This window comes from Branchiostoma belcheri, unplaced genomic scaffold, assembly GCF_001625305.1.
Source record: "Branchiostoma belcheri isolate BF01 breed outbred unplaced genomic scaffold, Haploidv18h27 scaffold38, whole genome shotgun sequence".
Taxonomy (NCBI): domain Eukaryota; kingdom Metazoa; phylum Chordata; class Leptocardii; order Amphioxiformes; family Branchiostomatidae; genus Branchiostoma; species Branchiostoma belcheri.
Genome location: NW_017803998.1, coordinates 2,531,828 through 2,558,850, shown reverse-complemented (window position 1 = coordinate 2,558,850; position 27,023 = coordinate 2,531,828). Strand labels below are relative to the sequence as shown.

General features: G+C 39.0%; 2 protein-coding genes across 2 annotated transcripts in view; both read left to right on the top strand.

Annotated features, from left to right (window-relative positions):
* Window positions 1-25,970, top strand: part of LOC109476607 (tetratricopeptide repeat protein 28-like) — a 29,035-nt gene extending 3,065 nt beyond the window's left edge. The window contains exons 2-8 of the mRNA XM_019777598.1: window positions 10,721-10,789; window positions 11,321-11,413; window positions 11,790-12,275; window positions 12,546-12,755; window positions 12,965-13,162; window positions 13,957-15,099; window positions 23,962-25,970. Coding sequence (XP_019633157.1) covers window positions 10,721-10,789; window positions 11,321-11,413; window positions 11,790-12,275; window positions 12,546-12,755; window positions 12,965-13,162; window positions 13,957-15,099; window positions 23,962-25,115 — 3,353 coding nt within the window. The 3' untranslated portion in view covers window positions 25,116-25,970. The remainder of the gene's footprint in view (window positions 1-10,720; window positions 10,790-11,320; window positions 11,414-11,789; window positions 12,276-12,545; window positions 12,756-12,964; window positions 13,163-13,956; window positions 15,100-23,961) is intronic.
* Window positions 1,476-3,712, top strand: LOC109476605 (tetratricopeptide repeat protein 28-like). Its single transcript, XM_019777596.1, has 2 exons — window positions 1,476-1,664; window positions 2,060-3,712. The coding sequence occupies exons 1-2, from the start codon at window positions 1,559-1,561 to the stop codon at window positions 3,634-3,636; spliced, it is 1,683 nt and encodes a 560-aa protein (XP_019633155.1). The 5' UTR covers window positions 1,476-1,558; the 3' UTR covers window positions 3,637-3,712.
* Window positions 25,971-27,023: the final 1,053 nt, after the last annotated feature.

Sequence of the window (27,023 nt, the reverse complement as noted above, 5' to 3'; positions counted from 1 at the left end):
CAAAACAGGAAATGTTTCATGACTCATCACATTGATTAGTCTACATCAGTACAGTCTTGCCATGGGAGCGTAACTTGAAGAATCCATGCAAAACTTTGTCTTTTTTTTTCAGATCAGCAAGTTAAGCTGTCTATAACAGTAGCAGACAGTATTTCCTTGGTAGGAAAAAGAATTCTCCTCAGTAAGTTAGAAGTTATGATCACAGAAGATGTACAGAGTGAGGCAGTGTTCAATGAAATAATGAAGATGTATAAACAGTTGAAGTCTGAAGTGAAAGATGACACAATTAGTGAAGAAGGAAAGAGGACCCTTTTAAACATTATAAATGAGCTATTCACAAGAACTGTGCTGCATGATGAGCAAAGGTTCAAAGAGACAATGAAAAGACTTCACATGTTAAAGGCTGAAATAAGGGAGCTATGTGAGGGATGTGTTCTCTGTAAACTGAGGTTCTACCATAGAGACAGTCAGGTAGAGTTTGTGTCAGCTTGTAGAGATGGGACCCTGTCAGCCATCCTGACTGAGGAGTACATCAGCCAGGAGTTGGTGGAGATATGTGGAGGGATGCCGCTCCATGTGCACATTGAGGTTGATGAGGAAGACTTTCAGAGAGGAGCAGATATTTCCCATGGTGGTGAGGAATTTAGAAATATTTATGTCATACCTATAACCTGGGGCCATGTGGGTGTTCTGGACCAGTCTTTATTTTAGGCCACAAAATCTTAATTTTATGGATGACACTTCTGAAGACCCAGTATACATGTACATATGTTTGTAGGAGTGTTTTTGAAATACATGTACCGGACTACTGGTATTACATTTTTTCAAAAAATTTACAACAAATACATGTATACCTTTAAAAAATGGAATATTTCACAGAACACCCCTATCTTCAGGGACATTGGTCATTATTATTAAATCTTGATGGCTTTTCTCAAAGCAGATGTTGAGTTACAATGTTGTTTTATTGCTCCTTGTCTAAAAGAAATGGAAGTGCTTCAAATCTAAAAGAAATGAACTTTGTTGACAACATTGGGAAATGTTTTGATTATTATTATAAATAATATTGGAAAATGTTTTGATTATTATTATAAATGACAGCCTCTACCACAATGATAAATACATTCACTGGCCTGTTACAAAGCAGATGGCATCCTGTCTGAGCCTAAGCCAAGGTGAATAGTTTATTTCAGAAGCCACTTTGTAGGCAAAAAAAAGGTGACTTGTGCAACGGGCAACCTGGCGTTTCCCACAAGTCTCACACAGAAAATATGACTTGTGTGCAAAAGTGGGTATTTTGAACCCTGTCTAATAATGTAATCACAATGATGAAGCATGTATTTTTCACATACAGCAGAATCTGGTCACCCATGTTCACAGTATTTGAGGCTATACATGTAGGATGCATTGCTGAGGTTTGCATAATGCCTACCTAGATATTCATTCATATTCCATAGATAATAAAGAGACTACAGATTTTGAAGAACCTGGTGAAAAAGATGTGCCACCGGAGATCTCAGAACTGGTCTCACTGGACATCAGGGAACTGGAACAACTGATGATGGGAAAACCCAGGAAGAAAACATTCTCAAGGAGCTCTTGGTCATCTGGGTATGGAACAGGCCCTTCTGGATCAGCACCCAGCAGACCATTCTCATATACAGGTATATGTAGGGGCATGCTAAATGATTCACTAACAACTTTGGTAATCTATGCAAGTAAAGTGACACTAATAATAGAGACAATTATTATAAATTGTGCATGCTTGTACCTCTTTGTTGCAGGACCTTTAGAATACACAAGCGTTTTAGTAACTACATGGACAATGTCATGTAACAGTAACTGTTGCACTAATGCAAAGGTCAGAAAGTACTTAGTACCCCATGGTGGCAATGCCAAATGACATTATATAATTAAGAGAAAGCAGAGAAGGCATCAAGCCACACCTTAATAGTAAGTACTAAAAACACACTACTTAAAGTATAATATACTTATCATCTGCAACAAGAACTCACAACACTTAAAATCAGTTGAGTGAAAGCTGTTGTTTTTTAACTAGGTGAGATTGATACCAAGGACACGCTGGAGGTCAAGGGTCTCCTTGCTGAACTCAACACACCTGTGGTAAAGCAAGACAAGGCACAACAGTTTGACCTGTACTGTCAGATAGGAGATCTCTACAGGACAAAACTACACAACTTACAGTCAGCTCTGCAGTATTACCAGAACATGTTAGACTGTTCTCAGGAACTGTCAGAAGACACAAAACAAGCCAAGGCCTACAACAGACTAGGTTTAACATGTGATATCTTAGGTTTACCACAGGAAGCCTTTAGAAATCATGAGAAAGCTCTGGCTATCTACAAAGTAGAAACCAAAAATGAAACTAATATTTGTGTAGCTTACAAAAACCTGGCCTCATCATTAGCACTGTCAGGTCAAGTGTCAGATTCAAAAATCAACTATGAATCAGCCTTGGCTGTTGCCATGGAGACAGGAAACAAGACCGAACAGATAGACATTTACTGTAAGCTGGGTGATTTACACAGAGAACAGCTACATGAACCACAGGAATCACACAAGTACTACACAGAGATGTTGGCACTAGCCAGGGACTTGGGGAGGAAGGACAGGGAGAGGCAGGCTTACAACAGACTTGGACATGCCCATTATGACATGGGGGAGTATGAAGAAAGTTTGGAGTGGAGCAAGAAAGACCTGAAGATGAGCCAAGAAAGTGGAGACAAGACTGGACAGATAATAGCACATATAAACATAGCTGATTCCTACGAGGCACTGGGTAAACTGGACCTGGCCAGATCTCACTATCAATCAGCAATGACCATCGCCATGGAGACAGGAAACAAACAGCAACAGATGGACATTTACTGTAAGCTGGGTGATTTACACAGGAAACAGCTACATGAACCACAGGAATCACACAAGTACTACACAGAGATGTTGGCACTAGCCAGGGACTTGGGGAGGAAGGACAGGGAGAGTCAGGCTTACAACAGACTTGGACTGGCTCATCATGACATGGGGGAGTATGAGGAAAGCTTGGATCGGCACAAGAAGCACCTGAAGATGAGACAAGAAAGTGGAGATAAGACTGAACAGATAACAGCACATAAAAACATAGCTGTTTCCTACAAGGCACTGGGTAAACTGGACCTGGCCAGATCTCACTATCAATCAGCAATGACCATCGCCATGGAGACAGGAAACAAGACTGAACAGATGGACATTTACTGTGAGCTGGGTGATTTACACAGGGAACAGCTACATGAACCACAGGAATCACACAAGTACTACACAGAGATGTTGGCACTAGCCAGGGACTTGGGGAGGAAGGACAAGGAGAGTCTGGCATACAACAGACTTGGACGGGTCCATTATGTCATGGGGGAGCATGACGAAACTTTGGAGTGGGACAAGAAGAACCTGAAGATGAGCCAAGAAAGTGGAGATAAAACTGAACAGATAATAGTACATAAAAATATAGCTGATTCCTACAAGGCACTGGGTAAACTGGACCTGGCCAGATCTCACTATCAATCAGCAATGACCATCGCCATGGAGACAGGAAACAAACAGGAACAGGAGGACATTACCAAGAAGCTGGCTAATCTGTAACAATACAGGAGGCTGATGACAACTTTACATCTTTACAGTACAAGACTGTAAAGTAAAATGACTAAAAGACCATATACAGGAGAAAGCTCCTATTAACTGTATTTATGGGTTCACCACACCACGAAGTGGTGTGGTGAAACCATATTGCTTTTTCTGATGTTTCTTCTCCTTCTTCTCCTGCCATTTTTTAAATGGATTCAGCTTCTTCATTTTAGGGCCTAAGGTCCTGAAATTTGGTATGGAGGTACAGTGGGCAAATACCCCTAGGCGTTTTTTAAATTATTGTGATACAGGCTTTTAGAATGGTTTTATTTGAGTTTTTTGGCTGTGTTATAGCAAATGTATTACTGTGTTAGTTTGCCTTGTTTACCACGTTTGGGCATGAGTCATCAAAATGGAATGCAGGGCATCAACCAATAGGCATGCAGCTTTCCTCTATACTTCTTGCTGATTGGCTGTTGGGATTTAACTTGATTAACACCTGCACAGAAGCATTTCCATACTGACAGTATGTCTGTATTCAAGTGTTTTGGTAGGTATTTCAAGCTTTCCTGCTCCAGCATTGGAATGCCGGGCATGGACGTTTTTTTTTTATTTTGAAAATCAACAGTTTGCATTATGCAATTAAAAATCCTAACCAATAAAGTAGGGAATAGCTATCCAACTGTTGTTTTAGTTGTATTTTACTTCATATTATAGTTATATCAATGTAAATCATTGTTTTCCCTTGTGTTTCTCATTCTTTCCCTGCCATGTGGTAAAATGTGGTGAACCCATCGCTGTATTTGCTCCAAAGCAAATATTGGCCTTTCTAGTTCAATAATGAAAGCTGCTTTAGTTTTGCAGTAAATTTACAGCACAAGTCACCAGAAATACCATTTACTTTCGTAAGTTACATCTAGATGCCAAATCTGTACCACTGTGGTATCTGGTACACAATATCATGTTGAACATATAACATTACTACCTCACCTTTGTTGTAAATAGCACATCAGGATAGACCTTAACAATACTGTTAAAGAGAAAAGGAATGTAAACGGTATTCTCAAGATTAAGACACTGTACTACATGTATGTAGAATTGATTATAAAACAGAAGAATTTCAGAAACTCCAGTCCACAAGTCAAATGATGACATATATTTAAAGTAACACTCAATTTTGGAGATATGATGAGTACAACATAACTGTGCATTATGTGGGTAAGCAGGCATGGAAATATGTTGACCCCAGGTGACCTGACTTGGGGATTCAGGAAGATTTGATAATCTAGATTAATATTGACTTTAAAATCGGTAAATAAAAAAAAGGAATTCCTTGAGCTTCCCTTATAGTCTGTAGATTTGTGGTGAAAATGTTGTGCAACATTACTACTGTAACAACTCAAGTCTGACCTTTACCTCCACCAATCCCATACTCTCCACGCATGCAGTACTGTGACCCTCCAAAATTAGGTTATCAATTTACATTACAAAAACAAAACAGAAACACTCACAGATCTTCAAAGGCCTTTTCAGCAAATCAGAAGACATAGTACAGTCCCCTGACATGAAGATTATAAAACAGTGACAGTCAGAAGGAGGAGAACACTGGTTCAACACTTTTTTGAAAGTTCCATCTTCGCGCTATAGGAGGGATGTCAAAGCTCTCCGGACGAGTCCATTTGTAGAGGGTCGACCACAGAGGTTACAGTAAACAAAAACAGATGTAAAACAAAATTAATTGGATCCTGGCTGCTTATAATGCAGTGAGATATGACATGGCTTTAGAAAAGAGTGGAGTACACAATGCTGTATTAAACAAGATCTGACATTTCTTTCTAGAATTCAATTAAGTTTTCACTGCATCACAGTATCCCAAAAGTCATATTGACAAATTTTGAAAGTATACTTGCATAATACACAAAATCCATTTCACTTTTATTTGTATTTTTATACGTTTATTTATTGACCATTATGGTTGATATTACGTTGGATGGCATTTCAGTACTAAGGACAATGTTGGCTATTTATACTATAGGCTAGGAAAAAGTATAATTAGAAGAGAAACATTTGCAAAGCAGATGCATACCATATCAATGTTTACATGGTCTATCCTATTGGGATATAAATGACTATTTAAGAAACTAAGAAACTTCTGTTTATTGTTACTCAAATACATTCGTACATACAATTGGCTTCTTGTAAGTGTGAGAACACTGGGCACTGAACAAGACTACTTTCTGAAAGGGATGAAAGAAGATATTTACAGGGCCCATCAGGCTTCCCTCTACCGCGACGGGGGCCGACATCGTTTAACAGATACCTTTGACTCAGTGTTGACGTCACACTTCCATGAAGCCACATAAGAAGTCTCATTGCGTCAGTCTATTGAAGAGTGCCTGGTCGAAAGCTCTAGGTGAGAACCATCCTTTGTATAAAGTTTTACATTTTAAACATACAACACAGACAAACTTTCATGATAGCCTACACTCTTAAAACACACATCAAGTGATATCCATTTCACCTTAATTCACAAGGACCTAAAACAGCAACGACAACGATACGTTGATATCAAATATGCAGATTCTAAAAGAAAACTCGACAGATAATTATTCTAATTCGTCCCTATTTCTAGACTACATTTAAGTAGAGAAGAAGTGTTCTTGATTTCATATATCCATTGGTATACAGTCGTGAGAGCTGACATTTGTATTTGTTCCAGACTGTACTTCGGCAATTGCTCGAACCACGTATCCAGAATCTGCAAAGTTATTAAAACAGAGGACACGTCCCTTTTAATTTTTTTCACGACAAAATGTTATGTCTGAGTTTAAAACTACGGTTAAAAATCATTTTAATACAATTACAAATGTTTATTAGAGCTTCGTGATTTCAAACCTTTGCCAAACACCCAAAACAATTCCTCCATTTTCATGGACGCAATAAGGTAGGGAACGTTTCATGGGGGTTTCGTGAACCATTGTTACTATTAAAAAGCACTGCATGGGTATTGAGGACTATGGAAATATAGAGGAGCACTACATGGAATTTTATGGTGGATATGGAACAGTCTATTTTAGAGTGGGAGTATGGACTGAAATATGCTGTTATATAGTATTTGCTGCCGAGCAAATATCTGCCCTTCTGAGTTAATACATGTATGTCATGGGAAAATCTTATTAATAACTTTTTATTGTACTAAGTCTTTTAATACAAAGACCATACATACAAACAAGGTCCATAGACTTGAGTTTGGTATCTCCATTTGTCTACATGATTAATATTGTGTTTTAACTCAACAGAAAGCTTGCTTATTTCCTGCCAAATTGTACGTACCGCTCATTGTTTTGTTCATTCGAACCGTCCCCCACTTCCCTCTATCAGAGACTGGATTTCCTTTACTTCCTTATCAGCCAGGTTAGTGTCCGATCTATAGCTAAAGTTGTCAATGAAGTTAATCCTATGTCTCCCTTCTTTTATGGGTTCCCAACTATGATCTGAAAGGACTGTAACTTGGATGCAATAATACATGTAACTATCAGGGTGCTGCAAGTTTCATTCTGTTTTTGATCTTCTCTGTAACTACGTACCCATTATGGAATTTTTGTTCAAAGGAGATATTAAGAAACATATAGAGCATTCTTGTGTAGCAATCATTTAAACGTTTCCTCATTTTTCAGCACTCATTACACTATGAACTATTCAGGAACTATCATATGGCTGTCATTCATATAGGCACAAATCTAGTAAATTGAGTCGTCAATTACTACCAAGGACTGCCACAAGGACAAACATACACAGGCATAGGGTAGTCAATTCACTCAACCAGCTTGTTTTGTGCTCTGCAATCCACCGTGCATTGACTTATTGTTTACATTGGCAGTGTGGCTTAACTCAATTGTAACACAGTGACTGTGGGCAAACCAAACAACACGTATCTGAGAACAACCTTCTAAAGGCAGGGCTGGTAATATTATCCACTACCCACAATCCACTGTTTATTCATGATTTATACTGAATATTGCAAGGGAACGAAAATGGAAAGAAACATTCGAGTACAACCTTTGCTGAGAAGATACTTTGATATCTTAGTTAATGACCTCCACGTACAAAAATGAGAGAAAATTTTGACATCCCTGCAAGTAGTATCTTGGTAGTATGTTCCACAATTGTTGTCTCACAGCAATCGCTTTTGTCCAGATGTAACTGATCCGACACTGGTGTAAGTTAGGGGATCTCCAAGTAGTGTGACCTTGAAAAATATTATCTGACTACTTGTAAAACTAATCATAGATATGAAGAAATGAGTTCTGGATGGAAAAATTTAACAAAAACACAGAAATAATAGGATAGAGAGAGACGATTTTCATAAGATTGGCCAATGAAATAGACCATAACAAGTATCACTTTTCATGCGCACTTTGACCTTGAGCCAGAGACGCTACCTTTACCTGGCCCCCTGATGGGTTGGGATCATGGACAAGGGCATGATTTTTGAGTCTACCACAGGTGAGTTAGGTTCTTGACTTTAACAACATAAAAGAATATGTTCTTGCGGCACTGTCTACAACAATAATTTCCGTAAAAAGTTGAAAGGTTATGTAATCTTTGTTGATTTGTTAACTTTCTGCATGACTATCAAACATTTTGCTTCCAGGCACAAAAAAATGACTGTTTTGATGGTCAACACCACAAAAAACCTTGAAATTTGGAAGAACCTGTTATCATATCCTCAACTCTAACTATCTGTAGAATTGTCTCATCGAATTTTACCGAACAAAGTCCCCCTAAAATCATGAAAACTCAAGACAAAATAGGTCTTACCTAATACTGTGTATCGTTGCCACATATTACTTTCTGTCTTCTTCAATCTTGTTTTTCTCACCAGCAGCATATCAAGACAGCATGAAAATCCACAGCTAATACACAGGGACAAACATGGGTAAGTAACTCTCAGCACTCATTATAACCTGAGCCAATACGAACTTACATGTAAAAGGCATTACATGATTACGTGTTTACTGTGGCACCGGCCGTGCATTGAAGGAGTGCGTATTTTATTCAAGTTTTTCCATTTTATGTTTCCGCCGGGAATATTTGTCTCCAACCTACCGCAAATCGGGGGTGCACACTTTAATCTGGAATATACGGTACAGTGTAGTTCTGAATACAAAGTTGTGGAACGAAAGTTAATATATCCTGAAATTTTACTGTCTTTACTGCAGACTCTCTATTTTGTAAAGACTGGAGTAGCCCTTAATATTGCTGCTTGGCGAAAAAATTTACTTATTACCTCCGCTGTTATTTTGGTGATGCATTAGGGGCAAGCATTATAACTGCATACATCTGTAATCTGTCTGCAACAATTCTTTGGTGTAGGAATTTCTGTAATTTCCGTGACTTGAGTATAGAAGACTATCAGTTAAGATGATCAATACAACATTATTTCGATAGTTAATGACACAAAATAAACTAACAAAGATTATAAAAGCTCAAATACTTAATGATGGTAAGAAATTCTTGTTGAACTTTTCAAACCACGATGGCTTCTACTGGGTAACTGACAGTGTCATGGCTTGCTCTATTCTGAATCATGGCACTGCTGCAATTGGGACTTTGAATTTGATAAAAATTAAATGAACTGTTTATTTACATGATGTATTATAATAACAAGTACTTTCCCTTATTACAGAGAGCCTTGCTGTTTTGCTGATTCAGGACGGGTACAACACATCTCAAGGAAAGATCACCATAAATCCAAAGCTGGGGAAAATATTCAAGGAAAATGACATTCCTGTCTTCAGTACTGTTTTACAAGCAAGCGAACAGGACAAACAAGATGCACAACAAGATGGAGTGGAACTGTTACTGCCCAGACTTGACCCAGATGATTCTAGAACTGATCCCTCTTTGGACTGGCTGACCTTTGACCACCATGTGAAATATCCACATCTCCCCCCAAAGATCAGATGCACTGTGGGACATACTAATGCTACAAGTAGGGCAGCAATAAGAATAAAGAAAGAACGGTACCCAGACACTGGGGTTATCCTCTTTTCTAGTGACATACCGGAAGACACCGAGTACTACAAGGGGGATGAGGAAGCCATGGGCATTGGGAAGAAGGAAGACTCCATCCTTGAAGATGCACAAGAGGCTGATGTGGTCTTCTCTCTTGGAAACAAGATATTTGATCACTTTGAGAACCAGTTCAGAGCTATACCTGCCAGCAAGAGGCCTCGGCATGTCAAGTTTGTTCCAAGACCCTCCAAGATCTTTGAAGATGCAGAGATAGAATACAAGGACACAGAGACAATGGTGGTCCTATCCATTGGTAGGGTGAAGGGTGTAGAGAAGCTGAAGGGATATGACCTTGCTGCTGAAACCCTGAGCATTGTTGCAGAGAAGATCAAAATCAAGTGGCATGTCATAGGAGTTGACAAAGATGACTTTGAAGCAACCAAGGCCATCCTTGAGCACTGTAAGTCAGCAAACTTACAGGTAACCTTCCTCCCCTATGGCACACAGAAGGACATCTGTAGAGAGATGATGAAGGCCCACCTGGTCCTGATGCCTTCTCGTGCTGAACCGTTCGGACTGGTTGGCCTGGAGGCCATTGCAGCAGGCGTTCCTGTTCTTGTATCCAGCAATTCTGGACTAGCAGACTTCATCCATGAACATGTAGATGAACTGCATCATTCCATTGTTGACATGGATGGAAGCGATGAAGGTACCACTGTCAGACGTTGGGCTGATGCCATAGAGAGGGTGCTGAAACACAACAGAGCAGAGTTCAAAACAGCAGCAAGAGGCAAGCAGCAACTTCTGTCCTCAAAGTACTGGGAAGAGTTCCATTTGCAGTTCATCATAGCCTGTACTGATACAGGTAAATCGGCTTTATATTTGGGTTAGCAGCTGTTATTGACTGGCAAATACACTTCTCAAAGATTCCCAACAAATTCATACAGCCTCATGCAGATTCATCTTTTATTTTAAATTATCATTATTCTTATATTCCAACATTTATATGTCCTACAGTTCAGTTATCCATGAATTTATTGTTAGTCTTTTGATCTTACATTTCATGAACTTGAACTGTGCCCAGGTAATGCTGAAGAACAGCCTGCTCCAGTCCTGGACCAAAGTGTTGTTCAAAGTCAGGAGACAGAGGAAGGTATGGATAACCTTAGCCTCAAAGTATGTAAGGTAAAAGGTAGTGTTTGTCACCAAGGTCTGTTATCTTGAGGTTCACAACTTATGGAATGGGACCATAAGTACAAATGTATAGACCAATCCAACATGGCAATTTTACTTACCCCTCTTATGCTTTCATTGGTTTTTCATTAATTGCAGAACTGCACTATACAATGTAAACAATATACAACTGCAGGTTGAATGGCCAAAGGGAGACCTGACCCGCAGGAAGGCTTAGGCCCAAGGGTGCTGGGCCTAAGCCTTTCTGGGAATATACCATGTTGTCTTCTATTTTACACCAAGGTTGAACAATTACTGTAACAGCATTATGTTTTTTTTTTTGGTTGCAAAACAGCGAAAAATATCACGCGCTGTCCAGGATTTATATACAGCAAATTTCTCAATGTTAGGTAAAATATATTTTATTCCATGCATCATTTTTCTATAACTGTTATCTTCTGAATCAGTAACTGTTACAGTAACTGTTAGTTATAATTTAAACTTTGTCCAGGTAATGAAACGCCACATCCTGGTCAAGTCCAAAAGAGAGAAAGAGACACAGAACCTACTGGTGAGACAGAAAGCAGGAAAGCAACAAAGAAAGGTAAGTTTTAGGCAATACTTGTCAGTGAAAGGTGGTTAAGTTAACATTTCCTTTTCAAAAGTGCTTGTGGAATCAAGTTTATTTCTTGCCTTGCCTATACATGTAAGTCACTATGGCTTATGCTTTTGATCAAACAATTAAGTGTCAAACTTGAATGTGACTTTTTAACAATTGAATGCCAATGGGTGATTAACCATACAGCTGATACAGACAGCCTGTTTCAAAAGAGCATCAACTATAATGTTTTTTTTTACCTTGGCTTAATGTGACAGTCATGGACATGAAATGAAAAGACATTGTTGCTCAAAGCACAGAATGCAATAAATCTTTTCCTACATACGTGTAGTTAATATTGGTCATAATACATCTCTTCTAGGGCAACCTCCTCCACTGCCTATTGTGGTAGAAATACTTGCACAGGTCATACCCAGTGTTAAATCTCCAAAGGAAATGAAAAACTATGCCTCTGCAAGAGAGACACTTCTCACATTAGACCCCACCACAGTTACAGATGAAACTGTCTATCTTCTGGAAAACATAAGGCCTGAAATCAAGACCATGGAAGACTTGCTTGACACTGCAGAAGCAATCAAGCAAATAGAGAAAATCAAGGGTGTTAATGTAATAATTGTAAAGCCGGGCAGTCTGATCTTCTACCTGCAATGTACAGACTTGTCTGGGTTAGGGGACCTCTGGTTCATGTACAAAAGTGGAGAACTAAGCAACATGCTGCACAGTAGTTTGATAAGGGAGGAAACCTTACAGCAACTCTGTGCTGAGAGTGTCTCTGTGACGACAAACATCAACATGGAGGACTTCAGGAAGGCCCTGGTCTACCTACTCACTACATCCTCTGCAGAAGGTAACTTCATAACAAACACTTTGTTTTCTAAGCTCATTATTACACCAAATTGTTATTTATCCCTTATCATTTCACCTGTAACAGCCATGATAATATCTTTTTGAAAAGTCAAGTCTACTATCTGCCATCATTTTAGCATTACACATAAATGTAAAGCAACCAAGCAGATTTGGAATAAATCATGTAATTCTAAATTAGTTTTCATAATGTCTTTCACTTAGCAATCAATAGAATGTTTAAAATAATAAATTTTTGTACTTGATGTTGAAGACCAACCCATCCCAAGACTACCCCAGGAGTACCCCCTCTACCAGCCACACACCCACACCACTGCCAGTGTGCTGGATGTACTTCATCTGGATGGTACAAACCTGGCAAGGTCTTCTGGGAAACAACAGGAGCTACACATCCCTCCAGCTACACAGACTGAGGACAGTCTGGATCATCTTGGGGCCAAACTTCGCGAACTGAAAATGACAGGTACAAAATGAGTATGATAATTAATATTTGTGATTGGAGTACACCAAACTGTACAAAGGTCATGTGCATATCAGATCAGATCATCAGGGCTCAAAACACTTCCTATAGCTATAAAGTTAACACACTGAGTGTGTTAGGTCGTATCTTGAACCTCCATGATTATGCTTCAGAAAATGTATTTTTCTAAGCTCATATTAATAAACTCACAGATGATCAACAGACTACAGAAGCACATGCCACCACAGATGTGCCTGAAGTGATCTCAGAACTGGTCTCACTGGACATCAGGGAACTGGAACAACTGATGGGAAAACCCAGGAAGAGAACTTCCTCCATGGGTTCTCAGACATCTGGGTATCAAACAGGCACTCCAGGATCAGGACCCAGCAGACCATACTCGCCTACAGGTCAGTATTAATGATACATTGACAGTCACTGAGTTATGATTTCTACATCTAGATGAAGGCCTGCATGGGGGGAGGGGGTGTTAGTGATTACAAATTATGCAAAATTTTCGCTACCGATTACGAATTAATGTCTCAGAGCTGATTACAACTTTACACTTTGTAGCTAATGTACTTTTACAAATTACATTGATTTTGGGGGAGGCTGCCTAGAGATTACGAAGACTAAAAAGGCCTGATTACGACTTACGAAAAAGAGCATGCAGGCCCCCCTAGATGAAAGGGTGACAGTGCCAACTTCACTACAAAAAAATTTACTTTATGTTCGCGGTAGCAAAAGGTCGTAGTCTGAGAAAAATGGACATGTTCATGAAACTAAATGTATATGTTCGCAGTGGCAGGGCGATTATTGTTTGTTCAATGTATTAATAAGTTTGCAGTAGAGAAGTGACCATCAAAACTGCAAAGTTAACATAAAAGTATTCATATTAGTCACAAAAATCTGTAAAAAGTATAGTAGGTTGAAAAGAAATACTAACTAAAGTAAATATCTTTGTCGAAAGTGAATAATTTTCTTTTGCAAAGGGGATGAGGAAAAAGGACAAAAGAATGTAGCTGGTGGGATTAAAATCATGTACAAAAAGGAATATTTGATAAACAGCAGGATTGTACAGTATACTTGAACTGTCAACTAATGTTGTCATAGGGGCAATGTAAAGACTAGTCTTAATTAGACTAAATCAGGTTAGATAGTTAACTTTAATAATCTCTACTTGCCTTCCAAATTTCACTTCTAGGTGAGGTTGAAACACAGACCATACTAGGGACTCTCCTTGCTGAACTGAACACACCTGCAGTGATGGAAGACAAGGTACAACAGTTTGACCTGTACTGTCAGATAGGTGATCTCTACAGGACAAAACTACACAACTTACAGTCAGCTCTGCAGTATTACCAGAACATGTTAGAGTGTTCTCAGGAACTGTCAGAAGACACAAAACAAGCCAAGGCCTACAACAGACTAGGTTTAACATATGACATCCTTGGTTTGCAACAGGAAGCCTTTAGAAATCATGAGAAAGCTCTGGCTATCTATAGAGTAGAAACCAGAAATGAAACTAACATTTGTGTAGCGTACAAAAACCTGGCCTCATCATTAGCACTGTCAGGTCAAGTGTCAGATGCAAAAACTAACTATGAATCAGCCTTGGCTGTTGCCATGGAGACAGGAAACAAGACTGAACAGATGGACATTTACTGTAAGCTGGGTGATTTACACAGGGAACAGCTACAGGAACCACAGGAATCACACAAGTACTACACAGAGATGTTGGCACTAGCCAGGGACTTGGGGAGGAAGGACTGGGAGAGTCTGGCTTACAACAGACTGGGACATGCCCATTATGACATGGGGGAGCATGAGGAAAGTTTGGAGTGGTACAGAAAGCACCTGAAGATGAGCCAAGAAAGTGGAGACAAGACTGAACAGATAACAGCACATAAAAACATAGCTCGTTCCTACAAGGCACTGGGTAAACTGGACCTGGCTAGATCTCACTATCAATCAGCAATGACCATTGCCATGGAGACAGGAAACAAGACTGAACAGATGGACATTTCCTTACAGCTGGGTGATTTACACAGAGAACAGCTACATGAACCACAGGAATCACACAAGTACTACACAGAGATGTTGGCACTAGCCAGGGACTTGGGGAGGAAGGACTGGGAGGGGCTGGCTTACAACAGACTTGGACATGCCCATTATGACATGGGGGAGCATGAGGAAAGTTTGGAGTGGTACAAGAAGGACCTGAAGATGAGACAAGAAAGTGGAGACAAGACTGAACAGATAACAGCACATCAATGTCTAGCTGTTTCCTACCAGGCACTGGGTAAACTGGACCTGGCCAGATCTCACTATCAATCAGCAATGACCATCGCCATGGAGACAGGAAACAAACAGCAACAGGAGGACATTGCCAAGAAACTGGCTAATCTGTAACAATACAGGAGACTGATGACAACTTTATAGTACAAGACTGTAAAGTAAAATGACTAAACTTGTTTAAGGATAAATATACAGGACAAAACTTATTTATTTATTTTATTCATCTCTCAAAACTCAAATTTACTGTATCTCAACAAATGTAGCTGCTTTAGTTTTGCAGCAACTAGTATTCAGTTCAGTTCATCCTAATCAGGTGACACCATGTACTGTCGTCTCCACAAGTTCCTGTCACGCATGACAGAGGACAGTTCAGCACCGCCCAGACCTATGTCCTCCTCGATCACCCTCTTCAGAGTTAAAGAAGGGTGACCACGTCTCCGCTTTTCTGTTGGTGACCAGAGAAGTACTAACCCTGCCATCTCTTCATGTCGCATGACATGACTGGCCAGTGACAGCCTATATATATATATATATATGGTTACAGATGACTTGTATAGAAAAAGCAATTTCCTTGTTATATCTAAAATTTGCCCCAAATATTGGGAGATACAATAAAATCATGTAACATTTAGTCTAAAATGTTATATGACTGTATTGTAAGTATCTGGGGCAAAATATCATGTTAATCTACCTCATCTTTGCTGTAAATAGCACATGAGGATAGAATAATATACATGTAAGTTACATGTATAATAACACTGTTCAACAGAAAAGGAATGTAAACAATAATGTCATAAGACACTGTTCTATTAGTTCATGTTTAAAAAATAAACCATTTCGAGTTTAATTTCTACCATTCTGCAATTCAAGAGATTAAATATACTTCAAGTAACACTCTTATGATGAGTAAAACATTACTATGGGACATGACAAAATTTAATAAAAACTTACATTATGTGGGTAAGCAGGACTGGATAACTATGTTGACCCCAGGTGACCCAACTTGGGGACAACCATCAGGATTTGATGAATTTTCAATCTTGAGTTTGAAATTGGCAAATAAAAGATCAATAAAGTGTTTTCTTGAGCCGCCTGTTAGGTCTGTACATTTGTCCGTAAATAGTCGTGCAGCAATTACAACTGAAGTCTGAGATATGTCCTCTAATCCTCACTGTTTCTTATTATTTTGAACCTCTCCATGTAGTACTGAGCACAGCTGTTTTTGTACACTAAATTTTACAGACCCTCCTAAATTAGTTGATATATATAGATTATAGAACAAAACAAAACTGAAACACTCACAGATCTTTGGAGGCCTTTTCAGCAAGCCAGAATACACAAATCACTCTTAGACTAGGGCTAGGGCCATGAACAAAATTCAGCCAGAAGTTAAAGATAGCTCAGGTTTACAGTTTGATCTTGATCACCCTCAGGAGGGATGTCAAAGGTCAACAGATGAGTCCATGTTGACAGGGTGGAGAGAAGTTTGTATGTAAAACTTTCCAGAAGGAAGAATACAATTCTGCTCACAAATGTTTGAAAAGCTGTGAGATTAAAAGGCTCTAAAGATAAGAGTAGCACATACATACATGATGTATACTGTAACAAGGTCTGGGGTTTATTCCCAGAACTCAGTCCAGAGGCTGGTGCTTTCACTTACCTGTACTCATAGGTTGATAAAATATAACTAGACAGTTTTTTTATATTTGATATGACTTTAAGGTTGTTATTGAAAATGTTGAAAATATATATTATGTAACTATATCCAATCCAAATGTGTATTCAGAACTTTCATCAAGATGCAAAAACAAACAAACAAACATTAGACATCTGAAAGCTTCTAAATAACAACTTTCAGAACATTTACTTAGTCTGTAACTCTTTTACATTATTATGGAACAAGGGCTATAGCCAACCTGTGTAAAATGCCATTTGATAGCACTTCAGCACCAAGGGCAAGAACATCATACTGATAAAACAGGACAAGACAAAGAGTAAATTGTTGAAAGGCAATTATCACCTCCATACTCAATGGATGTCTGTAACCTTCACTTGTCTAAATCTTACATGTTTGATGGCACTTCAGCACCAAGGGCAGGAACATCATACTGATAAAACAGGACAAGACAATGTAAAGAGTAAATTGTTGAATGGGCAGTTATCACCTCCATACTCAATGGATGTCTGTAACCTTCATTTGTCTAAATGTTATATATTTGATGGCACTTCAGCACCAAGAGCAAAAACTGCAGACTAGCTGAAATTTGAGGAAAAAAAGACTAAACTGTGAGAAGGAATTTGCCTCTTTAAACTGTAGGCAGTAGATTTTCTCAACTTATAATATTCCACATATTAGCAGAGGTTAGTAAACCTAATTTAGTGAATAACAGCAGATGTGACAATGATGTAGGGAGGTTGGGGAGGGGGGTGTCACATTTATATATTATGTATCTCATAACTCCTTCCTGACTGTTGTGTGCTGAAACAATTTTTACAGGTGTAACAACAAACAGATGAAGGGGGATTTCTGCATCACGACTCAGTCAACATATTCTACAATTTCTGTAGGAGATATGACCAGTTAAACATGGACTTTGAAGCCTGAGTTTTAAAAATGAATAAAACAAAAGATCAAGGAAGGAGATAAAATAAAAGATCAAGATGCAGAACAAACTAATCATCAGTAGATATTTGAAATCTTCTCAAAAATAGTTTTAGAGCATTGACTTACATTGAATAACTTTTTACATTATGATAGGTTGGTTGTAGCTAATCTGTGCAAAATTGAATTTGCTAGCAGTTCAGTTCCAAGGGCAATAACATGTTATTCAACTTTATCTGTGTCCGGCATGTATACACCATTGAACACAAGACTGTTCAAATAAAAACATCAAGTAAAACTATTAAATACAATTTGCAGCTGATTTACTCAAAGTACATGATAACTGATTACACCAAGTAGTCTAACAATTCCCTTGAGCCTTAACAATACTAAGTACAATGCCCTGAACAACATAATGTTGGCTGAGCAAATATACCTCGTGATGGTTTGGTTAGCAAACTTTGTGATCACATGACAGGTAAATATTAACTAACTCAAGCAGCCAACTCTACCCAGCATTCCATAGGGCAAACATCACATCGAAGACAAAATGGCTGCCGCCAACAACTCTTCAAGAAAAGGTAAAGACTTTCAGTTATTTGTTTTCTCTGTCAACATGGAAAGTACAACAGTGTAGATACATTTTACATGGGGTAGTATTAGAACATTTCCTAGCAAAACTTGCAATGCTGTACACAGCAACAAAATACAGTGTGGAAACCAAAGTTCACCAGGAAAAGTTAATGCAGCCATTTTGAATTTTTGAGACATTTACAAACAGAAGTTAAAGTTAATTTATTTACATTTGCTTGAAGCTTCACTGTCAGGCTCTCACTGTCAGACATCAACAACAACTTAAAGCTTTTTATAAATTTTTGACAGTAACTGAAAGGCTGAAATATTTTTAGAAAAAGAATAACTAGTTTGGAGGTCAAAGTCCTCCACAGATCCAGCATTACTGGTAATAATGATTACAATTCAAAGACTATGAGTACCAGATCACTTCTTTGAATAATGACTAAAATTAGATTATTATCTACTTTTTAATTAGCACAATCCACAACTTAGGGGGGTAAGTTGATATGTGTTTTTTTATTGTGATATATAATAGCCAGTATTATATTTCATATGGTACTGTTTGACTTTTGTATAAAATGCAATATACAAGAGTCAGAGCAATATACAAAATAAATGTATGTAAATTGTAAGGGGCAGTGTCAGTAAAAAAGATAATCTTAAGTTATATGATGATTGACCACAGCTGGCAACCTCAAATCAGGACAGGTGATGGTTCAGTTTAAAAGCAATACAGTCATGTAAAATACATGTATTTACCTACTAGTAGATGTACAAGTGTGTAGAAGAGAAATATTGTGAAATTATTCCTTGTAAGTCTGTAGGCTCAGGTAGGATACAGAGCAGACATGATATCTGAATATTTGAAAAGAAATCTTTTTATTCCTAACAGTGTGTTACAATTTTTCTTTTAGAACCCAATGCAGTTCTGCTAGTGACTGATCAGTATGCCACATCTAAAGAAGATGACGTTTCCACCATGAACCGACAGGTGGTTCAAATCCTGACAGGAGCAGGGAGGAAAGTCTACTGTTTGGTGTTGGAGGATACAGAGGAGGACAGAAAGTGTGCTGAGGCTGATGGAGTGGAGCTCATCCTCCCAACCCCCATTGAAGGAGACACAAGAAAACCTTGTCTGGATTGGCTGACCTTTGACCACCGCATCCGCTATCCCAGACTCCCACAGAATATAGGATGGATTGTGGGCCATGCTGATGTCACTAGCAGAGCAGCAGCAGCTATCATGGAACAGCGTTTTCCCCAAGCAAGCATCAGTATTCTCACACAGACTATACCTGAAGACACAGAGAAGTACAAGGAAGAGGAGAAGGCCATGGGCATTGGGAAGAAGGAAGACTCTATCAGACAAGATGCAGAGACGGCAAAAACTCTGTTTTCTGTCGGACACAGAACACATGACCACTTCACAAACACAATTCGTGCAATTCCCAAAGAAAAGAGGCCAGTTCACAAACTCTTTCTTCCAGAACCATCCAAGATATTTCAGGAAACCTCAGTTGAGTATGTCGAGAGCAGGGAGAAAGTTGTTCTGTTGATCAGTAGGGTTAAAGAAGTAGGAAAGCTGAAAGGTCTTGACTTTGTAGCAAAGTCCTTGGCAAGGGTGGCAAAGACAAGTAACAAAAGAATCCAACTACGGATTCGTGGTGTCAGTGAAGAGGAGTATCAGGCCAGTATGAAGATTCTCCAAACCAGCATCAACTCAGGAAAACTGATCCCCACACTTCTCCCACACGGCACCCAGGAAGACATCTGCCGAGACATGCAGCAGGCCCACCTGGTTCTCATGCCCTCCCGCACAGAACCCTTTGGACTGGTTGGTCTGGAGGCCATGGCAGCTGGCGTACCAGTCCTCATATCTGACCAATCAGGACTTGCCACCTTGGTCAATGAGGTCATACCAGAATTCCACCACTCTGTACTTGCTATCAAGGGTGATGATTCTCTAGATGTCAGACAATGGGCAGATCAGATTGAGAAAGTTCTAAAGCTGTCTAAAGCAGAGTTCAGTAGGGCTGCAGCACTCAAACAAAGGCTCCTGGAGTCCAGATACTGGGAAGAGTCTCATCAGAGTTTCCTCCAGGCATGTGGAGGATTAGGTGAGAAACTGTCAATTTGTTTAATCTAGTGTCTATGGTATGTAATGTACCTTCTACCTGCAACTCAATTTGATTTTTAGTCAACAAAAAATAGCTCTAGAAAAACCTCAAATGTATGTTATTATAATTTATAAGATACAGCGGAATGTTCATATTCTGAACAATCAGTTGTGTCTAAAAATTGTGATTTTATGTCCTCTACCTTTGCTGAAAATTTGAACTGTGTTCAGGTACTGAGGCACATCAGCCTGCACAAGTCCAGAAGAGAAAGAGAGAGAGAGATGAGGCTGAGGACACCAATGGAGACAGGAAAGCATTGAAGTTTGGTAAGATTAATAATTTGTTCCAAGAAACCTTCATATCCATTTGCTCAAAAACAAGTAAAGGGGTAGAAAGTTACATTAAATGATTATAACTTTGATATATATACATATACAAGTAAAGGGAGAAGAAACACTTAAAGAAATATTTTAATACTTTAAGAAATATTTCATGACTCATCATATTGATTACATTGTAGAATACTTCACTTACTTGCCATGGGAGGCTAAACGTAAAGAATCCATGCATTTTTTTTCAGATCAGCAAGTAAAGTTGTCCGTAACAGTAGCAGACAGTATTTCCTTGGTAGGAAAAACAATTCTCCTCAGTAAGTTAGAAGTTATGATCACAGAAGATGTACAGAGCGAGGCAGTATTCAATGAAAGAATGGAGATGTATAAACAGTTGAAGTCTGAAGTGATGGATGACACAGTAAGTGAAAAAGGAAAGAAGACCCTTTTAAACATTATAAATGAGCTATTCACAAGAACTGTGTTGCATGATGAGCAAAGGTTCAAAGAGACAATGAAAAGACTTCACATATTAAAGGCTGAAATAAGGGAGCTCTGTGAAGGAAGTGTACTCTGTAAGCTAAGGTTCTACCATAGGGACAGTCAGGTAGAGTTTGTGTCAGCTTGTAGAGATGGTACCCTGTCGGCCATCCTGACTGAGGAGTACATCAGCCAGGAGTTGGTGGAGATATGTGGAGGGATGCCACTCCATGTGCACATTGAGGTTGATGAGGAAGACTTTCAGAGGGGAGCAGACTTAGGTAAGAGATGAATTTCAAGTTTATCAGCTTTGTCAAACCTTTGAGATTTAATAAAAAAAATAATTTTTGTGTCTAATTATCATGAATATATCATTTTACTTTAATATACGTGTAATGTCACCCGTCACAGCCAGTTATTTGTATCTTTTTGATAGTCTTTATGCATTTATAGATGTAAAGCAAATAAGCAGATTGAGGATATAATATTCTAAAGTAGTCTCTGTGCTTTTGTTTACATTTTAATCAATATAAAATGTGTGAAACTAGAAAGGCCGACATTTGCTTTGGAGCAAATACAGCAATGGCTTCACCACATTTTACGACATGGCAGGGAAAGAATGAGAAACACAAGGGAAAACAATGCTTTACATTGATATAACTATAGTATGAAGTAACATACAACTAAGACTACAGCAGTTGGATAGCTATTCCCTACATTATTGGTTAGGATTTTTAATTGCATAATGCAAACTGTTGATTTTCAAGAAAAAAAGAAGTGTTCATGCCCCGCATTCCAATGCTGGAGCAGGAAAGCTTGAAATACCTACCAAAACACTTGAATACAGACATACTGTCAGTATGGAATGGATCTGAGCAGGTATTAATTAAGTTAAGCCTGTTAAATTCCAACAGCCAATCAGCAAGGAGAATAGAGGAAAGCTGCATGCCTATTGGTTGATGCCCTGCATTCCATTGTGATGACTCATGCCCAAATGTGGTAACACTGCACACTAACTCAGTAATACATTTGCTATAACACAGCCAAAAAACTCAAATAAAACCATTCTAAAAGCCTGTATCACAAAAATTTAAAAAACGCCTAGGGGTATTTGCCCACTGTACCTCCATACCAAATTTCAGGACCTTAGGCCCTAAAATGAAGAAGCTGAATCCATTTAAAAAATGGCAGGAGAAGGAGAAGGAGAAGGAGAAGAAACATCAGAAAAAGCAATATGGGTTCACCACCACTTCGTGGTGTGGTGAACCCATAATAATAATAATTTTTTGTACTTGATGTTGAAGACCAACCCATCCCAAGACTACCCCAGGAGTACCCTCCCTACCAGCCACACACCCACACCACTGCCAGTGTGCTGGATGTACTTTATCTGGATGGTACAAACCTGGCAAGGTCTTCTGGGAAACAACAGGAGCTGCACATCCCATCAACTACACAGACAGAGGAGGACAGCCAGGATCATCTTGGGGCCAAACTTCGCGAACTGAAAATGACAGGTACAAAATGAGTATAATAATTAATATTGGTGATTGCAGTACACCAAACTGTGTACAAAAGATCAGATCAGATCATCAGGGCTCAAAACACTTCCTATAGCTATAAACACACTGAGTGTGTTAGGTCGTATCTTGAACCTCCGTGATTATGCTTCAGTAAATGTGTTTTTCTCAGCTCATATTGATAAATTCACAGATGATGAACAGACTACAGATTACGACACCACAGATGTGCCTGAAGTGATCTCAGAACTGGTCTCACTGGACATCAGGGAACTGGAACAACTGATGGGAAAACCCAGGCAGAGAACTTCCTCCATGGGTTCTCAGACATCTGGGTACCAAACAGGCACTCCAGGATCAGGACCCAGCAGACCATACTCACCTACAGGTATGGTACATTGACAGTCACTGCACGGCTCAAAATACCACCTGCAAATGCAGGCTCCTGCAGGTAAAATTGGGGCTCTGTTCTGCATGTGCACTGTGTTCTGATTCCAAAATCTAGAGGAAAGGGTGGCAGTAAACACCAACATCACTATCTAGTTTGAAGAGAAGTACTTACTTTTGATGGAAACATACATGATCCTTTGGGTACCTTTTACCAAAAAGACCCTTTCCTTGTGAAATTATAATCTTATGTTGTGTGCAAAGGGGATCAGGAAAAAGGGACAAGGCAGTGTACATTGTACAATATGTAATGATCATAAACAGCTTTCAAAATGTATTCATAAACAGCTTGCATGTAGCATTCTTCTTCAACAGCTGTGTCAAGTATTGTACTCTTAAAAATGTATTAAACAACCAAATTAAATCAGGTTAACACAAAACTGTAATCTCGAGGACTTGCCTTCCAAATTTCTCTTCTAGGTGAGGTTGAAACACAGACCATACTGGGGACTCTCCTTGCTGAACTGAACACACCTGCAGTGATGGAAGACAAGCCGCAACAGTTTGACTTGTACTGTCAGATAGGTGATCTCTACAGGACAAAACTACACAACTTACAGTCAGCTCTGCAGTATTACCAGTACATGTTAGAGTGTTCTCAGGAACTATCAGAAGACACAAAAGAAGCCAAGGCCTACAACAGACTAGGTTTAACATGTGATATCTTAGGTTTGCGACAGGAAGCCTTTAGAAACCATGAGAAAGCTCTGGCTATCTATAGAATAGAAACCAAAAATGAAACTAACATTTGTGTAGCGTACAAAAACCTGGCCTCATCATTAGCACTGTCAGGTCAAGTGTCAGATGCAAAAATCAACTATGAATCAGCCTTGGCTGTTGCCATGGAGACAGGAAACAAGACTGAACATATGGATATTTACTGTAAGCTGGGTGATTTACACAGGAAACAGCTACATGAACCACAGGAATCACACAAGTACTACACAGAGATGTTGGCACTAGCCAGGGACTTGGGGAGGAAGGACAGGGAGAGTCAGGCTTACAACAGACTTGGAGTGGCCCATTATGACATGGGAGAGCATGAGGAAAGTTTGGAGTGGTACAAGAAGAACATGAAGATGTGCCAAGAAAGTGGAGACAAGACTGAACAGATAACAGCACATCAAAACATGGCTGATTCCTACAAGGCACTGGGTAAACTGGACCAGGCCAGATCTCACTATCAATCAGCAATGACCATCGCCATGGAGACAGGAAACAAGACTGAACAGATGGACATTTACTGTGGTCTGGGTGATTTACACAGGGAACAGCTACATGAACCACAGGAATCACTCAAGTACTACACAGAGATGTTGGCACTAGCCAGGGACTTGGGGAGGAAGGACAAGGAGAGTCAGGCTTACAACAGACTTGGACTGGCCCATTATGACATGGGGGAGCAAGAGGAAAGTTTAGAGTGGTACAAGAAGGACCTGAATATGAGACAAGAAAGTGGAGACAAGACTAATCAGATGACAGCACATCAATGTCTAGCTGCTTCCTACATGGCACTGGGTAAACTGGACCTGGCCAGATCTCACTATCAATCAGCAATGACCTTCGCCATGGAGACAGGAAACAAGACTCAACAGATGTACATTTACTGTGAGCTGGGTGATTTACACAGGGAACAGCTACATGAACCACAGACATCACACAAGTACTACACAGAGATGTCGGCACTAGCCAGGGACTTGGGAAGGAAGGACAGGGAGAGTCTGGCTTACAACAGACTTGGACGGGCCCATTATGACATGGGGGAGCATGAGGACAGTTTGGAGTGGGACAAGAAGTCCCTGAAGATGAGACAAGAAAGTGGAGACAAGACTGGACAGATAACAGCACATCAAGACATAGCTGTTAACTACAAGGAACTGGGTAAACTGGACCTGGCCAGATCTCACTATCAATCAGCAATGACCATCGCCATGGAGACAGGAAACAAACAGAAACAGGAGGACATTGCCAAGAAACTGGCTAATCTGTAATAATACAGGAGACTGATAACAACTTAACACTACAAGACTGTATAAAATTGTATAAAGTAAAATGACTAAACTTGTTTAATGACAATATACAGGACAAAACTTCTATTTAGTAGTACTGTATTTCAAAAATGGCAGCTGCTTTAGTTTTGCAGTAAATTTACAGCACAAGTCACCAGAAATAGCATTCACTTTCGTAAGTTAAATCTAGATGATAAATCTGTACTACTGTGGTATCTGGGACATAATATCATGTTGAACATATAACATTACTACCTCACCTTTGTTGTAAATAACATATCAGGATAGACCTTAACAATACTGTTGAAAGAAAAGGAGTGTAAACGGTATTCTCAAGATTCAGACACTGTACTACATGTTTGTAGAATTGATTATAAAACAAAAGAAACTCCAGTCCACAAGTCAAAAGATGACATATATTGATATTCATCATCAAGGTTGACAAAAGAGGTTACGGGACACAAAAACAGATGTAAAACAAAATTAATTGGATCCTGGCTGCTTACAATGTAGTGAGATATGACATGGCTTTAGAAAAGAGTAGAGCACACATGCTGTATTAATCATGATCTGACATTTCTTTCTAGAATTCAATGAAATTTTCAATACTTACACTCTAAACTGCATCAGAGTCTCCCATTGGTGTCTGTTTACCTTTTATCATAAAAATTCTTATTGACAAGTTGATCAATATGGTTGATAAATTTATCAATATCGTTGATCTTAAATTCGATGTTATTTCAGCACCAAGGACAGGGTTGGGTACTCTAACAACTAGAAAAAAGTACCAAACAAAACTATGACATGGGCAATACAAATCTAAGACTAATGCAAACATTTTGGGAACTATTAAGTTAAGGTCTTTTTGTGGATTTTTCACCCAGAGAATATTCCCAGATTTGTTGTCAATTCTGAGAACAGAGCTCCTATGTTCTCTCCTAAACATGGATAACTTTAACTACTGATAAAGTAGCATATATTTATATTATCCAGATGATAAAATGGCCATTACTTTGTGTCTTTTAAAAAGTTGTGACCATTGAGGGCCAATGAATTACAAGGAAATGGCACACTAGATGTCTCTGTTGTACTGATCATTATACTGATGACCATTCCTACTGTACTTTCCAGTTTACAATTAACGGTAAGAATGGAAGATGTTAAATAATAATAATGGAGGACAGGCGTGAGCACAGATAACACAAACACACAGTCATGTGGTAACTCCAGACAGGTTGCCTACTACCAGCTGACTAACAGCTGAAACTCAAGTCAGAGAAAGCAGTAGAGGCATTTTAAAAATGTTTTCATGGCAACTACATTTATTACAGAAAAAGCTTGTATCATATAACTTATAGAAAGGGAGTAACTCGCTCCAGGCAATAAATACATGTATAAGCACACACAGACACACACGCCCAAACACACACACACACACATACAAATACATGTACGCACACATACATACATACATACAGTAACATGTGTACACATAATATACACGTGTGCATACACACACACGTAAACTCACATATGCACACACACATGCATGCATACACCCACCAAACACACACACACAAACATATCTTGAAAGTGACTCTAAATAGTCAACATACATGTACTTCTCAAATGTGAAAACCATCCCATGAGTCTACATAGCTACATTAATCTTTATGTAAGCAATACATCAATGATGATGTAATGGCATTTCAGCACTAAGGACAGAAACTTACTATTCTGTAAAATGGGATAGGAAAGTACATGAAGAAGCCTTTGACAAGGATAATGATTTTAAAACTTCCACTGTTAAGGGGTTTCCCAGAGGAACAGGATTCATGAATCCATTTTTTTTGTTAAGAACAGCTAAATTCATACTATCAAGTACTGTCA

Excerpts from the sequence above, each read along its gene's own strand:
- LOC109476605 (XM_019777596.1), top strand. The coding sequence starts at position 1,559 with ATGATGGGAAAACCCAGGAAGAAAACATTCTCAAGGAGCTCTTGGTCA. Across the intron at positions 1,665-2,059 it reads CAGACCATTCTCATATACAG|GTGAGATTGATACCAAGGAC; the intron begins GTATATGTAGGG and ends TTTTTTAACTAG.